We start from the raw sequence: 17,145 nt of genomic DNA, 5'->3' as shown, positions 1-17,145 counted from the left end.
TTTTTTTTTATCTATTATTATTATTATATCTTATTGAATAAAATCATTTATTTATTTCTTTTATCATAGCTGTTAAATTAAGGTGCATGATCAAAAAGCAATAAACTGCAGCGGAGATAGAAAACGTGTGAGCTTGGGATATAATTGAGAAACTTACTCTCGCGTTTTTTCATGTCTTCTATTTCTATTATTACTCACTTTTATTTATCATGCTTGAAGCTCTTGTGGCTTCCATTCTTAATCGCGTACTTGGAAATTATGTATCGAATTTGAATTATGATCAATTAAAAATTGCTATATGGAATGGTAAATAGAAAAAAGAGAGAGATACTTTCCCCTTTGTTTCTTTCAGACCTTTATTGACTTTCTCTTTTATTATATAGGTGAAGTGAATCTTCATAACTTGAAACTTAGAAAAGATGCCTTGGATAAACTTAAATTACCTATCAATGTAGTGGAAGGTATAAGTTATCAAAATAATAATAAGATACTAAAATTGTAATATTTATATATTTATATATGAAAGGTTGTTTGGGTGAACTGACACTTAGTATTCCTTGGTCTAATCTCAAAACGAAACCTGTCAAGGTTCATATTCGAAATGTTTATTTACTGGCAGCACCAAAAACAGAAACAACTGTAAAATATATATTAAAATAATAATATAATAGTAATACAAACTAATTTATATATTTTGTTTGTTTGTTTGTTTGACAGGTCAATGTAAAAGAAGAAGAAGTTAGAGCACAACAATTGAAACGACAAAAGTTAGAAACAGCTGAACTATTAGATACTTCTCGCAACAGCAAAACCAAAGATGATAACACTAGTAGTAGTGATGGTGGTTTTATTGGTCAACTTACAACAAAAGTGATTGATAACTTACAGTTCTCCTTGGAAAATATTCATCTTCGATATGAAGATAATATATCATGTCCTGATCAACCTTTTGCTGCTGGTATTACTCTTAAGGAACTTAGTGCTATTTCTACTGATGGAAATTGGGAACCGGCCTTTATTGGTGAACTTTCAAATACTATTCACAAGGTATACATAAGCTAATATATTTCTTTTTATTTCTAACATTTCTTTTTTATATATATATACTTTTTTTCACTTTTTTTTTGTAGCTTGCTAAACTCGAATCTCTCTCTGTTTACTGGAATACTGGAGCTACTTCCTTAGTAGGATTATCACCTCAAGAAGCATCCAAAATATACACTAATCTGGTAAGGAATATAACTATATATATGTTTAATACGTACAACTAACTATTCCTTCTATCTTTCTATTGTTTTTAATATATATATAAAAGATACCCACTGCAGACAATGCCACCGAGAATCATCAATACATTGTCAAACCTGTTTCTGGTACTGGGAAGGTAAAAACATCTAAACAAAAGAAGAAGAAAAAAATCATGCTTTACAAAAAAAAATCATGCCTTACAGATTGAACTAACCGTTTATGGTGTCTAGATCAAATTGAACAAGAAATATGGAAATGAAAATGCAAAAATTGATACCACTTTGATATTTGATGAACTTGCCTTTGCTTTGGATGATGAACAATACCGTGATGCTCTTCTTTTAGTGGATCAGTTCCATTCCAATCTCAAGAAACAAGAAGTAAGTTTTTAATTCACAAAATAATAATTTAATCTAATTCTTTTTTAATTTCTCTCTTTGATTGATATTTTTCATTTAGTATCTCAAATTTCATCCTCCTGTTGGTGTCACTCCAAAATCAGATCCCAGGGCCTATTTCCGATTTGCTGGTCAAGCTGTTTTATCCAAAATACATGAACGTAATTACAAATGGACATGGGATCATTTCCGAAAAAGACGTGATCAACGACTGGCTTATATTGAATGTTATTCGGCGCAGAAACGAAACAATGCTACTTCTCAACAAAAGGAACAGTTCACTGAACTTGAAGACGCCTTGTCATTTGAAGATATTAGGTTTTACAGAAGTATTGCCAAAAGTCGTCTACGAAAGGAAAAAGTCCGCATTGGTAAAAAAACAAAAAAATGAAAGAAGGATAATATAATTACTGATTATTGTATTTTATTCCTGTTTTAGAGGAAGCCAAGCAAAAGAATGCAAACAAAGGATGGTTCAGTTCCTGGTGGGGTGGTGACAATGATTCTTCTGCCACTGATGCAAAGGTAAAGTTAAAAAAAAGGTTATAGGATGACCTTAATTTTTTTCCCCACAAGGTAGAAACAAAAGGCCTGATTTTTTTTTTTTTTTTGATTCGCTTGTATAGGATAATGACGGTGACTCCATGGTGTTAACTGAACAACAAAAGAAAGAATTATATGATGCTATTGATTATGATGAAGACAAAGCTGCTATTGAATCTTCTATGGTGATGCCAAAAGATGTAAGTCTGGTGATAAAAGAAACAAGGACAAACCGAACCGCTATCATGCTCACTTATCAATTTCCAATTACATTTATAGACAATGAAATTCGTTTTATCTACCAAACTCAATCGTGGTTCATTCAGACTTGTACAACATCCCCATACAAAACGACATCAATTGACCAGCGTTGTATTTGAAACTGTCGGCATTGAAGTGGTACAATATACTGAATCTTTAAAGGTATCCGCTAGTTTAGGTGATTTACAATTATATGACGGATCAACTGAGAACACACTCTATCCGCAACTCATTGGCGTTAAGAAAGGATCTGGTAAAGGAACGTAAGTATCATCATTGATATAGTACAATTTATTATTCTTGCTTTTGACAATCCTCGTGTTATTCTTTCTCCAGGCTTTCACTTTTGGACTCGAATCATTATTGTGATATTCAACATCAACGTGATACTGATCGATATTTGGAACAAGGTATTGAACAACAACCTTTCTTAGCTATTGTGTATCAACGAAAACCTTTGGATAAAAAAGCGGATCAGGCTATCAAGGTGGTCATGCGTCATTTGGAAATCATTTATAATCCTACAACAATTCAAGGCACCATCTCATTCTTTACAGCTCCAAGTGCTCATAGTGAAAGTTTTGATGCTTTAATCGAAGTAGCTGGTGATACTTTGGAAGGATTCAAACAACAAACCCGCGCTGGCTTGGAGTATGCTTTGGAAAACCATTCAACACTAAATCTCGATGTGAATATGGATGCACCTATTATCATCATTCCTGAAAGGTAATTTGAAATATTTAACTTTTTTTTTTAAAAAAAAAAAAAAAAGAATCACCATGTCATTCTTTTTCTCACTTTTTTTTTTTGCTCTTTCACTCTATGTATACAGTTGTTTACAAGAAGACTCACCAGTGATGATTATTGATGCAGGTCATATTTGTATTGACAGCGACCTTGCCAACCAGGAACTAGCTGAACAATTCAAGACGAATACTGTAAAGGATTTTGGTCCAGACGATTACAAACGATTGGAAAACTTGATGTATGACAAATTCAATGTACATTTCACCCAAATTAAACTTTTGATTGGCCGTCATGTGAAGAAATGTCTTGCTCAATTGGAAATAGAAAATCATAATACCTCTGATGGCGCTAGTGATGCTCATGTTCTCCATCGTATTGATATGGATTTATTGGTGGAACGATGTATCCTCCCTGGATCGGCTCAATTTACTAAACTCAAAGTCACTGGTCAACTTCCTTTGGTATCCATCAACTTTTCTACTCAAAAATACAAGACTCTAATGAAGATGATTGATCTGGTTCTTCCTTCCTCTGCTGATGATGATGCATCTACGATGGAACAACAGCAACAACAACAACTACAGAAGCATCAACAGTCCCCAGCACTATCACAAAGAAACTTATTTGCACAACAGTTATGGCAAGATGATCAACAACATGAATTGATACTTTCTGACGATGATGAAAGTATCCACAGCAGCGTTCATAGTAGCAGTAACCTATCCAAGACATCTTCAATCGCATCTGGAATCTCGAAAATGGAAATTGCTCGTGCACAACAAAACCAATTTAAATTCGATTTCAAAGTGGGTCAAGTATCAGCACTCATATATGAATCAGCAACTGATCCAACCTCAAAGGACAGTTTACTTTGCGAATTGATCTTGGAAAACTTTGGATTGGAATTTATCAATCGACCTTATGATATGTATGTACATGTTTGGTTAAAGGCTTTAACGGTTTTGGACAAGATGGAACATGGCAAGGAATATCGTTACCTGGTGACTTCTGAAGATGCAAAAGGGACCTCTGGACCTAAAAAGGATCTCGTCGATGTCAAGTATCAACGTGCAAATCCAAAACATCCGTTATTTGAAGATTCTTTTGATGGATATGAACAAACAGTAGATGTGCTTTTATCCACTCTGACATTTGTCGTGACACGAGACTCGGTGCTAACTCTTTATAATTGGATCATGGTGACTTTCACAGGTGGTGACACTACGGGCCAAGCAAGCGACAGTGATACTACTGATCAACACCGTGCTGGTATGGAAGCAATAGTGGATGATATTTCAAGCCTTCAATCAAATCGATTATCTCTACTTGCCAAAGGAAAACAATCCACAACTTCTTCTTATCAACAACAGCAACAACAAAAGTTAGATACTCAGGATGCAGATACTGGATCGATCAAAGTTAATGTTCAAATGGTAGGCGTTCAACTTATCTTGAATCAAGATGGGATCCGTCTAGGTACTGGTATTCTTTCGTCTGGTGATGTGACAGTTTTGTTACTTCCTTCAAGGCTTATGGTGATGGGTAAATTTGGCAACTTTACACTTACTGACGATACAGGTTCAGCAATACAAACGCACGATGATGACCATATCAAGGACGATACTTATTATCTCAAGAAAATCTCGGATGGTATTTCTGATATCAAGATCTTGAGTATTGAGGATGATCAACTGTTGGACTTTACCTATGGAACAATGGATCCTCGTGACGATTCTTTCCCTGGTTATCATCAACATCTTTATATGCGCATGGGTGCTTTCCGTCTACTCTACGTTGATGCTTTGAAACCAATCTTGGATTTCCTATCTGAATTCTTGGCTATGAAGACTGTCTATGATTCTGCTCGAATGGCTGCTAGTACGATGACTACTACGAATACAACAACAACAAGAACTCCTATTGATACCACTACTAATCTGTCACAAGTTCAAGTGTCAGGTCAACAACAGCAACAAGAAGATGAAGAATCTCTATTTTGTTTCGATATTGTGATGCAAAGTCCTATTGTGATCTTTCCGGTGGGTGATGTTTCTGAGAACAATGTGGTGATAGCACATCTTGGTGAAATCCGTGCCAAGAATGAATTTCTTACTTCTGCTCGTCCCAATCTATTATCTGGAGAAACAGCTCATATTAAGATCAATCAAATCCAATGTGGCCTTTATTCCATTTCTCTTCGTTCATCCATTTATGGTGATACAAGTGGTCATGGTTTACCTATGCTTGATAATGTCGACATTTCAGTGTGTATTTCAAGTGCTTTGCAACGACAAGATGCAGGAAAAGGTATGATGATGGGTCCTCAAACAAGCATTCGTGGTCGTATCTCCAATGTGTTAATGTACTTGACGGAAAACCAATATCGCTGGCTATTGGAAATCGAAAATAGGTTGATGACAACATTTATGGGTTCTTCACAGGAATCTGGATCCGAGGATGAAGATGAAACTACAGCAACAACAACAAATTCAGCAAAAGCGTCACAAACAACTAACCGTGAAGAAGTGAAGAATAGGCACCAAGAGTCAACAAGTCGTGATATTCAACTTGATTTGTGTTTCAACATGGAATTACTCTGCTTGGAAATCTTCAATGGATCTGAAAGGGATGCAAGTACTCGTGAACAATATGCATTATGCCGACTATCTTTCGATGATACAGCAATGAAATTACAAATGATGACTGATGGACCTATGCTGATGGAAGTACAAGTACGATCAGTGAACTTTTATGATATTCGAAAGGATTCGACCTCATCCTTCAAAGATATCTTACCGGCGGGTAAACAACTGGGTGGACCTCAATTACAACTACAGTACAAGAGTGGTACAACAACAAAGGAAGGACAAACAATAACTGATATGTGCGTCATCGTAGACCGACCACAATTGGTACTTTCTTTGGATTATTTGATGTTATTGAAGGACTTTTTCGTATCTCCATTTATGGCCAAACCGCCTCCTACTGAAGCTCAAGCATTTGTGGAATCTCAACGCGATAAAGATCTTATTGCTGCTCAACAACAACAACAACGACAACAACAACAACAACGACCTTTATCCAGCCATTCAGGTAGTCATATGTCTACCGCAAATAGCCATGCAACTTCAGCTAGAAAATCGACAACAACAGCAACCACGATGTCTACATTCCGATACAAGGTGAAAGTGGTTGATTTGGAGATTATCTGCTTAGCGAAACCTGATGTGATTTCTTCTGAAGCAATGGTGATCTCTTTCCAAGAATTATCAGTGATTCAGCAAGAAAGCTTTGAACTTCGATTGAATGGGATTGGAGTCATGCTTTGTAGAATGGACAAGCGAGATGAATCGCTGATGCATTTGGTGGAACCATTCAATGTGGCAGTGGACATGCAGCAACAAGCATTGACAGAAATATCTGGACTTAGCAATACAAGCATTCATGCGACTATTCAGCCCATTACACTTCGATTGTCTTATCATGATTTTATTTTATTGATGGATATTATTAACAAGGTAACGACTTTACTATCTACAACTGCACCAACAACCACTTTGGATCAAGAAGGCGGATCAATAACGGGTTCTAGTATGGATGATGATGAACTATCCCTAGATCAAGAAGCTGAAGGTGACAGATACCCAGGATATACTTTGACAAGACATGAATATGAGGCTACTCAGAATATCCAGGATCAACAACAAGGAACTGATCAGCAACAGGCAAATCGATTGATTGAACCTTATATTGTCATGTCCCGAGAATCAGTAAGGAAAAAAAAAAACGACTCTTTGATTATTTACTCGCATTCATGTTCTTTTATATATATATTTGTATAATAGTTAGAGGCTTGTTTTGAAGGATTTCAGCTGGTGATCGTAGAAGATTTACATGATTTACCATTTATGGATTTGATTGTCAAGCCTTTTACTGTGAATGTATCCGAATGGTCTAGAGCTGTAAGTCATCGTGATTATACTTTGTAGTGGCTTTGTCATGATCTGATTTATCCTTTTTTTTGGTTTTGTTCTCTTTCAATATATAGCTTGTGGCAAACGTCAAAATTTGTACTCGTTGCAATAACTTTAATTTCAAGAATTCACACTGGGAACCATTGATTGAACCGTATACCTTCGATATAAATGTAACCCAAGAACCTACAACGAAAAGTCTAGATATTTCTGTGGAATCAAAAGAAACGTTGGATTTGAATGTGACTCATGCCTTTTTGGAAACCTTGATGTCAATATCTTCTACCTTGTCTGATATTCAGGTAAAATGAAGGAAAAAGAGAAAAAAAAAATTGATAGGAATTAATTATTGACTGCTCTTTACATTATTAGCCCCTTCCTGAAAATGCACAAAAGCAAGTGAAACCATTTATCATCAAGAACCGGACTGGATATGATATGCGATTTTGGAACATGTCTGATGATGCAGAAGATGGCGATACCAATATATGTTTGATGAAAGACGGACAAGATCAAGATTGGACGTTTAGAGATTGGAAAAAACGAAAGGAAGTAAGTTCTTTTAAATTGATTTTGTGAGATTTTCTAATTGCGAACTCTTGAATCTAGTCTGTCAAGGTGAACAACAATTTATTGGGAATAGAAATTCTACATATGGGATGGGAAAGTATTTTACATATTCCTTTGGATATTGAAGGACAACAATCGTATCTTTTAAAAGGTGGTAAAGATGGTATTCCTCATCGAGTAGTAGTGGAAATTATGCTCAAGAATCATGTCAAACATGTGATTTTCCATGGTGGACTAACATTGGACAATCAATCTGAAAATTCTATGCAAATGACCATGGTAGATCTATCAAGAAGAATTGTATCACCTATTTGGACAGTTGGTAAATATATCATACTCTGAAAAAAAGATACTATTATTTTCTAATAATGATGATTAAATTTTTTTTTGTTTTATTTTATCATATTAATCCCTTATATTAGAATCAAAACAAGTCTTGTATGTTCCTATTGGATTATCGTATCGTCCTTGGTTTGTCGTTCGACCTTCAGGTAATGTCACAAAATACATACATGTGTAGTTTATTCTATTTCATTTATATTCCTTGTAATTATTTTTGTAGATCAATATCATTGGAGTGACAATTTGATACATTGGTCAGACATGATCCATCCCAAGGCACCTAGCATTGCATCTTGTAAACTTCATATTACGGATTCACCAAAATATGTTTATCATCTCAGAGCTATCTTTGACAACAAAAATTCACTTTGTCGACAATATCCTATCATGAAGATTCAGTTCGGAGCGCCCATCAAGATCGTCAATCACCTTCCCTTTGACTTTAAATGGACAATGATGGATCAAGATACAAACCAATATATCTCCACAGTCATTCAACATGGTGAATCTGAACAAATTCATACATTCAGTTGTGATGGCAATCTAGCTTTTGTCCTGGATATTCAAAAGGAAGGCAAGCGAATGATTATTTCAAAAGAAAAAAAAAAGGAATAGGTAGAATTCTCATTTATATATTGTTGATAATTGATTTTAGATTATGAACCTACGGAATTGACGACCATTCAAGTCAATGATAATGGACCGGAAGAAGGCGTACCATTAGTTGTGAAAGACAAGTCTGGGAATACGATTTATTTACGAATGATCTTGGCGTAAGAACTATTACTTATTATTTTATTAAAGTTATTTAATTACTGATAATTTGTATTTTTTTTTTTCATTTCTAGACGATCTGAAGATGCGAAGAATGCTCTCCGAATCAAAATCTATGCGCCTTATCTTCTTCTCAATAAATCAGCTCATCGTTTGGCTGTCCGTAGTCGAGACTCAACTTATGGCTATAAATCTACAACTGCTACCCATGTCATTCCAGCATTTGAAGATCAGGTAAACTCAAAAATATATCAAATGAGAAACTGCATTATAACGATGATTTCTTTTTTTATGATAGGTGATTCCATATATGTATTCTTATCCAATTATGGACCGCAAGAATCGATCTGAAATTTCTATTGACGGATCCAAATGGAGTCAGGTAAAATAGTAATGAAAAAGATAAAACGTACATATATATATAATTATCTTTTGTTTTTAGGCTCTATCTTTTGAAGCTGTTGGTAGTTCTGTAGATGTACGACTCTCCTGCCGAAATGGATCTGAAATTCATGCTGGTATTCATGTGGAAGAAGGCGAAGGAATAGTAAGAAGAAAATTAAATAATTACAATACGGAAAAACTTTATACTCAATTTTTTTTTTTTTTTTTTGAAAAATAGTACCACTTGACAAAATTCATTACTATTGCCCCTCGTTTTGTTATCAAGAATAAGACTCATTACAATCTTAAAATTGGCGAATATGAAAGTAATGAAGCATCTACTATTGGTTCTCAAAAATCTATTCCTTTTTATATGACAAGAAAATCCAGATCCTTCAAATGGTTATGTCTTCAGTTGGATGAATTAGAAAATACATGGTAAAGATCGAGATGAATGAATAGAATTGATTGTAACTTGTTTTTTTTTCTATAGGTCCACTCCTTTTGATATTCAAGAAATAGGTGATACATTTATCAAGGTACCAAAGGGAAATGATACAAGACCTATATTGATTCAAGCCTCTATTCGTATGGTTAATGCTACTATCTTCATCATATTAAAACAAACCAATGATTGGCCTTATATGATCATCAATCGTTCAAGCACTGATATCACTTTTTATCAAGAGGTAATATAGTTAGAGAGATAAAAGGATGATGCTAAATTTTTTTTTCTATTATTTATTTAGCCTTCTGAAAATGATGAAGTAAAAATCAAGAAACTTCCAGCTAAAAAGTATCATTTGACACCAGAACAAAAATATATGAAATACTCTTGGGATATGCCTGCCTCAAAAGAACGACGATTAATATTGGATATTGGTGGAAAAACTCGTGTGATTGATTTCCAAGCCATTGGATCTCAAATTCCTTTTAGATATAAGGTAGATAAAAACAAAACAAAAAAATTATTATTATTATTATGTAAGATGGATTTTAATAATACATTTGAATTTAGAAACACTATCGAGGACCTGGTAATGGTATAGTATCTATTGATATAGCGGCACGTGATTCGGCATTGGTACTCTTATTGACAGATTTCCAGGAAGAAAACAGTTTGTTCCGACCTACTAGCTCTTCAGCTGAATCCACTTTGGCTCCTTCAAGAAGTTCAAGAGAAAGCAGTAGTATTCGTGATCATTTTGAAACTGTGGATATACAACTGTTTATCAACTACACCTTTAGACTTCAATTACATGGTATTGGTATATCCGTAATTAACGGTCGTTCTCAGGTAAAATTAGAAAAGCTAATTGAATGATGATCATCCTTTTAAAAACTGAATTTATTTGATATTCTAGGAACTTGTTTATGCTACTATTAAAGATCTTGATTTCAAATATACCGACTCTAATCTATATCAATCTATTCGTGCCGGCATTCAATGGTTACAAATAGATAATCAATTATTTGGTTCAACATATCCTATTCTCTTTTATCCTTCAACTTTACCCAAGAAAGCCCCCTCTGGTGCTGATGTTCATCCTGCTCTTCATCTTGCCCTAGATAAGGTCAAAGATAACAGTAAGTATATATTCAAAATTTGATTTTTTGATTTCAGTATCTTCATTCATGGAATTCATCTATCTATCTTTTATTTTTCTTTTTAGCTCATGGTGTATCTTATTTCAAGCTATTTTCTGTTTTAATGCAAGAAATGACGGTAGAAATAGATGAAGATTTACTATATGCCTTGATGGAATTTGCTCAATTCAATCATCTACAAGAACAGCCCACAAAAATGTAAGGCAAAAAAAAATCAGTGATGATGTACTATATTTTTTTAATTTATCTTTTTATTGTTATAATTTTCTAGTGATCCTCATCTATTTATAGTCAAGATGGAATTCCCTGAAGAAGAAGGCAATCAAGATCTACTCTATTTTGAAGAATTCTGTATCCAGCCTATGAGATTAAATCTTTCTTTTGTTCGTACAACCCGGGTCAGCACGGCAGATGCGTAAGTAATTTTCTGATTTCACTTATGCAATATTCAACTATATATTATATTTTATCTATTATAGAAGTGAAAATACTCACTCGGCGGTTAGTTATATCTTTGACGTCCTGACTATGACTATTGGAAATGTTAATGTAAGTCATTTAAAGGCAAAAGTGATTATTATAATATACTAGTTTGACACATACATATTATATTTTAGGATGCTCCTGTCAAACTGAATGCTCTTATTGTGGAAAATTTACGTGCAAGCAATCAAGATTTATCATCTAGAATCATGATACATTATCGTGATCAAGTAGTTTATCAAATTCATAAAGTAGTAGGTAGTGCTGATCTTATTGGAAATCCTGTTGGTCTGTTCAACACTCTTAGCTCTGGATTTGGTGAACTATTCTATGAACCTTATCAAGGCTTTATTACAAGTGATAGACCACAAGATCTTGGTCTTGGCATTGCTCGGGTAAAATGACGATAATCAATATATATAAAGTGATATCAATTTATATTTATAACTGTTTTCTTTTTTTTTTCTTTTGTTTTGATTATTAATCATATAGGGCGTTGGTGGATTATTGAAGAAGAGTGTGTTTGGTCTGACTGATAGTTTGAGTCGGGTAACAGGAAGTCTAGGTAAAGGATTGGCAGTAGCAACCATGGATCGAAAATTCCAAGAACGAAGACGTATAAAGTTGACTCGTAACAAACCTCAACATGCTATCTTTGGTGTTACTCAGGGTGTCACTTATTTTGGGACAAGTGTGGCTAGTGGTTTTGCTGGTTTAATCAAACGACCTATCGAAGGTGCTGAGGAATCTGGTGTTAGTGGTTTCTTTGGTGGTGTTGGCAAAGGATTGGTTGGGTAAATGAACTATATATATATATATAAAAGAACATTATATTCTAATAGACTTTTTTTTCTTTCTTTCTTTCTTTCTTTCTATAGAATGGTGACAAAGCCTGTGGTTGGACTCTTTGATTTGGCATCTAATGTTACGGCTGGTATTCGAGAAACAACTAATATGTTTGAAGCTGGTGCTCTTGTTCGTGAAAGATTACCTCGATATATTGGAAAAGATGGCACACTCAGTGTAAGTGTACCCAAAAAAAAAAAAAAGGAAGAAACAATGTACTAAATAGGAACGTTTTTTTTTTTTTTAGACATATTCACAAAGAGAGGCTTTAGGACAGATGTGGCTCAAGGAAATGAATGATGGTTACTACAATCAAGAAAAATATATTGCTCATGTTTTAGGCAAGAATGACGAACAAGTGGCCATTTTGACCTGGCGTTATATCTTCCTAGTTCATACTCGCAAGTTACAAGTACAATGGTATGAAAAATTAGAACTTGTGGAATCTTGCCAATGGGTAAGCAATGGATTGGAAAATATCGAAGACAATGGTAGTCAAGTGATAGACGCGGATGATGTTGATCAAGACAATGAGAGCTTACTGATGATCAAGACAAAAACAATCCCAACAAGGATCAAGACCATCGGTTTTATGGAACCTACCTCTGGTGCCTGGTTCACTACCCAATTACAAAAGGCAATGGAACAACTTCGAGAAGACAAGGATCGTCAATGATTGTCCCTAATAAATTAGATGTATATCCTCCTCCCTCCTTATTTATTGTTTTTTAGATGGAGAATAAAATATGTATCTTTTTATATCATTATTTGTTTTGATTCAATGTATCATTATTATCAATATTATTATCATTATTATCATTATCATTTGAAAAGAAAGTAGTTCGTACATCGGCTTTTGTAAAGTCCCACCCCAGATAACATTGTTTTTTTTTTTATTATTTGAGACACTAACACGATAGTAAACTGTTTTATTGATTCAACAAGTAACCTTTAATAGATTCTCCTTGATTATGCAGCCAACGAACTGGAAGATCCATACACCTATCCACAACGATCAAAAAAAAAAAAGATCATATGTTAACGTTGTTTTGACTCTTCTAATGAATACTTCCTTTTTTTTTTTTTTTTTTTTTTTTTACCTTTTCATCGAACGAAGGGGCCTTCACTTGCTTCCAAGATGAACCGCCAAATGAATAGGAATTGAGTACCTTGAGCTGAACGGGAGCAAACGTATTATCCTTGTCATTAAGACCATGAACAGCAATGGCAAGATGATTATTACCATTGGTATTGAGAATACCAGGAGGCACTGGGAATTCAAATTGAGGACCTGCAAAAAAAAAAAAAAAAAAAAAAAAAAAAAAAAAAAAAAAAAAAATAGGATGAACATCAAAATCGAGTATAAAATGTTAAGAGTGACCTACCTAGATTAGGAATCACTTTGCCAAAATTCCATCCATTGATATAAAATTCGGCGCGATACAGTTGTTTATCATCTGGTTTATCAAATGTCACAACCACAGGGTTATCTGTACCTTTAGGGAAATCCAATTTGAAATCAGTAAAATACCAAGCAATGCCAGCAGGGCCAAAGCTATATAAAAAAAAAAAAAAAAATCAGGATATTCGTCTTTTTCCTTTGAAAAAAAAAAAAAAATCTTACTTGTGAGGGAGAGTGACACCATTTGTAAAGTTATTTTTGCTGGTGGCAGGGAATCCAGGAAGATGCCAGCCTTTACGTTCACCATATTTGCCACCGACATTAAAGGTACCACGACAGGTATCGACGATATTTTCACCACCCAAATTACCTTGTAATTTCCATGTGATGGTGGATGTAGATTGTTTTGAAGAAGATGTCAAAAGCCGAGCATCATAAAGGCCACGGTATGCTTTGAATTGATCAGTGCCTCCTTCTTCATCTGAGCCCATACCATCCACAAGAATAGAGATTACATTGGAACCATTGGAAATGAGAGCAGTAGAGGGTAATTTAATCAAATCTGGAGTAGCACTAGTTTTGGAATTAAAAGTACCAAGATATTGACTATTGAACCAAATGGAATACACGGAATGATCACCACCTTGCACAGTGACATTCAATTGTTTTTCATCACCAGTTGCATTGAAATGACCACGGTACCAAATATGTCCAACATGGAAATCATAATCATCAGCATAAAGTACAGGTTGACCATCAGGTTGAGGAATGGGATTGTTGGTAGTCGTATGATCAGCAATTGTCCAATCATCATCATCAAACGATGATAGCCTTTCAGGTGCTTCATATCCAACAGTCCAACTAGAAAGCTTAGGAACAGATACGGATTTAGGACCTTGAAGTTTTCCTTTAGAAGATCCATAGCTAGTAGGAGACATCTTGATGTTATTTCCATTCCACGCGATGGTCTTGAATTGCTTTGATGCAAATACTTCAATGTTACTTGTAGTATTTGTATCTCCTCGAATCGAAAGTGTGGATCCAGAAGTAGATGATAGTCCTCGAACCAAATACTTCAAGAAAAAAAAAAGAAATGAATCAGCATTTACAGGAAATAATAATGATAATAACAATAAAAAAGAATATACTTACACTACCAAATACAAAAGCAGGGCCATTATGTGTATCCAAACGCCAGAATTGATAAGCATTATCCAAATCAGCCACCAATATCGTTAAAGGATTGTCAATGTTGGTTATCTGAATAATGATCAATCCTAAAACCAAAAAAAAAAAAAAAAGAAAGAAAGAAAGAAAGAAAGAGAAAGAAAGAAAAGAGAAGAAAAGAAAAAGAGTTTAGGCTACAAGTGTCCTTTTTTTTTTTTAGTTACCCTTGACAACATAGTTCAATCGAAGTTTGCTATCTGATACAGAAGCTTTGCCGTTGTTGGAGGAACCAAAGAATTGGACTTTTGGTGAGGAACCATGAGGCATTTCCAAAACAATTTCACCGTCTTCACCTGAAAGACCATGTAACACCAAAAAGTCAGTTTGATCAATAGTACCCCAGGTCAGTACATCGGTTGTAGCATAAATCAAATGATGATTGAGGAAATCAAGGTTGGCAGATAAGATTTTAGAGTCACGTCCATTCAATCTGATTTGAGTTCCTGATTCTTGAGGCACAGTAATATTTCCGATCAAAAGTGAAAAACCAGTGTCAGCCAAGCTTGTTTTATCTTCATGACGCAAAATATGGAATTCAGAGCCAGTTTGAGGATTACGACGAATATCATCACGCACGGATTTATCAGAAACATTGCCTACAAATGGGTGCGTTTCTGCCAGTTCCTTGGCTACCAACAGGAAGTAATTGAGCAATTTTTTTTCATACAATTTTGATCCGATTTGACGTGATTCATCAATAGGAGCACCATAATCATAACTTGTGTAATCAGAAGGGAAGCGAAGGTTACCCCAATTGGTGCCACCAAAAGTCATGTAGATACTTTGCATGGTGAGTCCCATGGCCAAGTTCCAACGATCATAGAGTCTTTCATAAAGATTGTTGGTATGTCTTCGGCAAACATCTTCTCCTACTCCACCCCATACCTATAATTACATAAAGATGAGACACATATACTTTCTTTTTTTTTTAAAAAAAAAAAAAAGAACACTTACATCAAAGGCACCACCACCTAGTTCAGGAATAAAAAGAGGCACTCCTTGCTTATACTTGACGATTTCGGTGTAAGGAGGTTTATAAGGTTGACTCCAGTCAGAGGAATTCAAAGGACAATCTCCCCATCCAATCGGATAAAAATCATAACCTAATAGATCTGTAGAGCCAAGACCAGCTGACCAAGGACTCTGACCATTACTAGGTGCATTATGAAAAGTAGGTACATAGATGCCAGCATCAGCATATACTTGCTCAAGTAAAGCCATGTATTCTTTGCCTGCTGTTTTATCAGTCCAATATTCATTATCGATTTGCACAGCAATCACAGGTCCTTTAGGATATTGATACTTGTTGAAAAGTGTAGCCATCTTGGTGATATAAGGTTTCCAAGCAGCTGTCCAATCAGGGGCAGAAGTACGAGATGTACCTTTGAGTTTCTACAGTTAAAAAAAAAAAAAAAAAAAAAAAAAAAAAAAAAAAAAAAGGAGTATGAGAAACATGATTGACGTTGTTTTGATGTTTCTTTTTTTTTTTTTTATTCTTTCTTACCTTGCTCCAAAGTGCAAATCCTCCTGCTGTTGTCTCAGCATTACTAAGAGGAAGAAAATATTTAAATGGATCTACCTTCAATCATACAACAAATATAATATATATATATATATATATATATTACTTACATATATGGTCCAGGTCGAGCTGAGACATATAGACCAACTTCATGAGCCATCTGCAAAAATAATTCCATGTCACGGATCCCAGTAAGGTCAACTAGCAAAAAAAAAAAAAAAAAAAAGATCAGTCTACATAAATGATCTGTCTCATTTTATTTCATTTATACTACTTTACCTGTTTGATTATTCCAACTATGGAAACCCCAATGAAAATATGACTGAACAACATTAAATCCAGATGCTTTAACTGTAGACAACGTAAAAAAAAAAAAAAAAAAAAAAAAAAAAAAAAAAAAGAATAAGTATGCATGATTTCTTTTCTTTTTTTTTTTTTATGATGCCTCTTATTTTCTTCTTACTTTTCTCCAGTACGTCAACCCAAAGATCAGGACTAGGCAAACGAAAAGGATGAAATTCTGCACCCCAAAAGAACACACGTTCATTATCAATCTTCAAAGAATAATCATCCCAAGTAATAGGATTGGTCCAATTCGCTGTACCTATTTTTTTTTTTGTAAGCTTGATTATAATACTTTTATTCCGCGGGATCCCGCTTAATGGACTTACGCGATTTGAGAGAGACAATATGGGAGTCCAATAACGGCACAGCTTGCGTGATTGAACTTAAACAAGCAAGTGAAGCAATACTAAAGCAAATAACTTTTGTCAGTAAAGTCATCTTGCAAAAAATATGAAAAAAAAAGAGTCTATG

General features: G+C 34.6%; 2 protein-coding genes across 2 annotated transcripts; one reads left to right on the top strand and one right to left on the bottom strand.

Annotated features, from left to right (window-relative positions):
* The first annotated feature begins 188 nt into the window (after positions 1-188).
* BX664DRAFT_377282 (uncharacterized protein) lies at positions 189-12,945 on the top strand. The gene is made up of 35 exons (XM_051548761.1): positions 189-306; positions 384-461; positions 527-639; positions 718-1,047; positions 1,131-1,229; positions 1,316-1,384; positions 1,479-1,628; positions 1,708-2,017; positions 2,086-2,171; positions 2,273-2,389; positions 2,469-2,713; positions 2,787-3,176; positions 3,283-6,967; positions 7,043-7,159; positions 7,246-7,473; positions 7,544-7,723; positions 7,781-8,063; positions 8,164-8,232; positions 8,304-8,657; positions 8,739-8,856; positions 8,932-9,091; positions 9,156-9,239; positions 9,300-9,404; positions 9,480-9,679; positions 9,735-9,930; positions 9,991-10,185; positions 10,260-10,538; positions 10,606-10,828; positions 10,915-11,047; positions 11,121-11,264; positions 11,329-11,398; positions 11,467-11,727; positions 11,825-12,126; positions 12,211-12,355; positions 12,426-12,945. Exons 1-35 carry the CDS (start codon positions 210-212, stop codon positions 12,852-12,854), a joined length of 10,044 nt encoding a protein of 3,347 aa, XP_051404867.1. The 5' UTR covers positions 189-209; the 3' UTR covers positions 12,855-12,945.
* Positions 12,946-13,147: 202 nt separating this feature from the next.
* Positions 13,148-17,112, bottom strand: BX664DRAFT_368188 (beta galactosidase; the record flags this gene model as incomplete). Its single annotated transcript, XM_051548584.1, has 12 exons — positions 13,148-13,180; positions 13,279-13,469; positions 13,564-13,733; positions 13,803-14,653; positions 14,733-14,857; positions 14,972-15,692; positions 15,762-16,199; positions 16,312-16,354; positions 16,440-16,530; positions 16,609-16,680; positions 16,793-16,933; positions 17,001-17,112. The coding sequence occupies 12 exons, from the start codon at positions 17,110-17,112 to the stop codon at positions 13,148-13,150; spliced, it is 2,988 nt and encodes a 995-aa protein (XP_051404866.1).
* Positions 17,113-17,145: the final 33 nt, after the last annotated feature.

This window comes from Halteromyces radiatus (genome assembly GCF_025201355.1).
Source record: "Halteromyces radiatus strain CBS 162.75 chromosome Unknown BX664scaffold_1, whole genome shotgun sequence".
Lineage (NCBI taxonomy): Eukaryota > Fungi > Mucoromycota > Mucoromycetes > Mucorales > Cunninghamellaceae > Halteromyces > Halteromyces radiatus.
The sequence above is the reverse complement of the archived record's forward strand: the minus strand, read 5'-3'. Positions and strand labels throughout refer to the sequence as shown.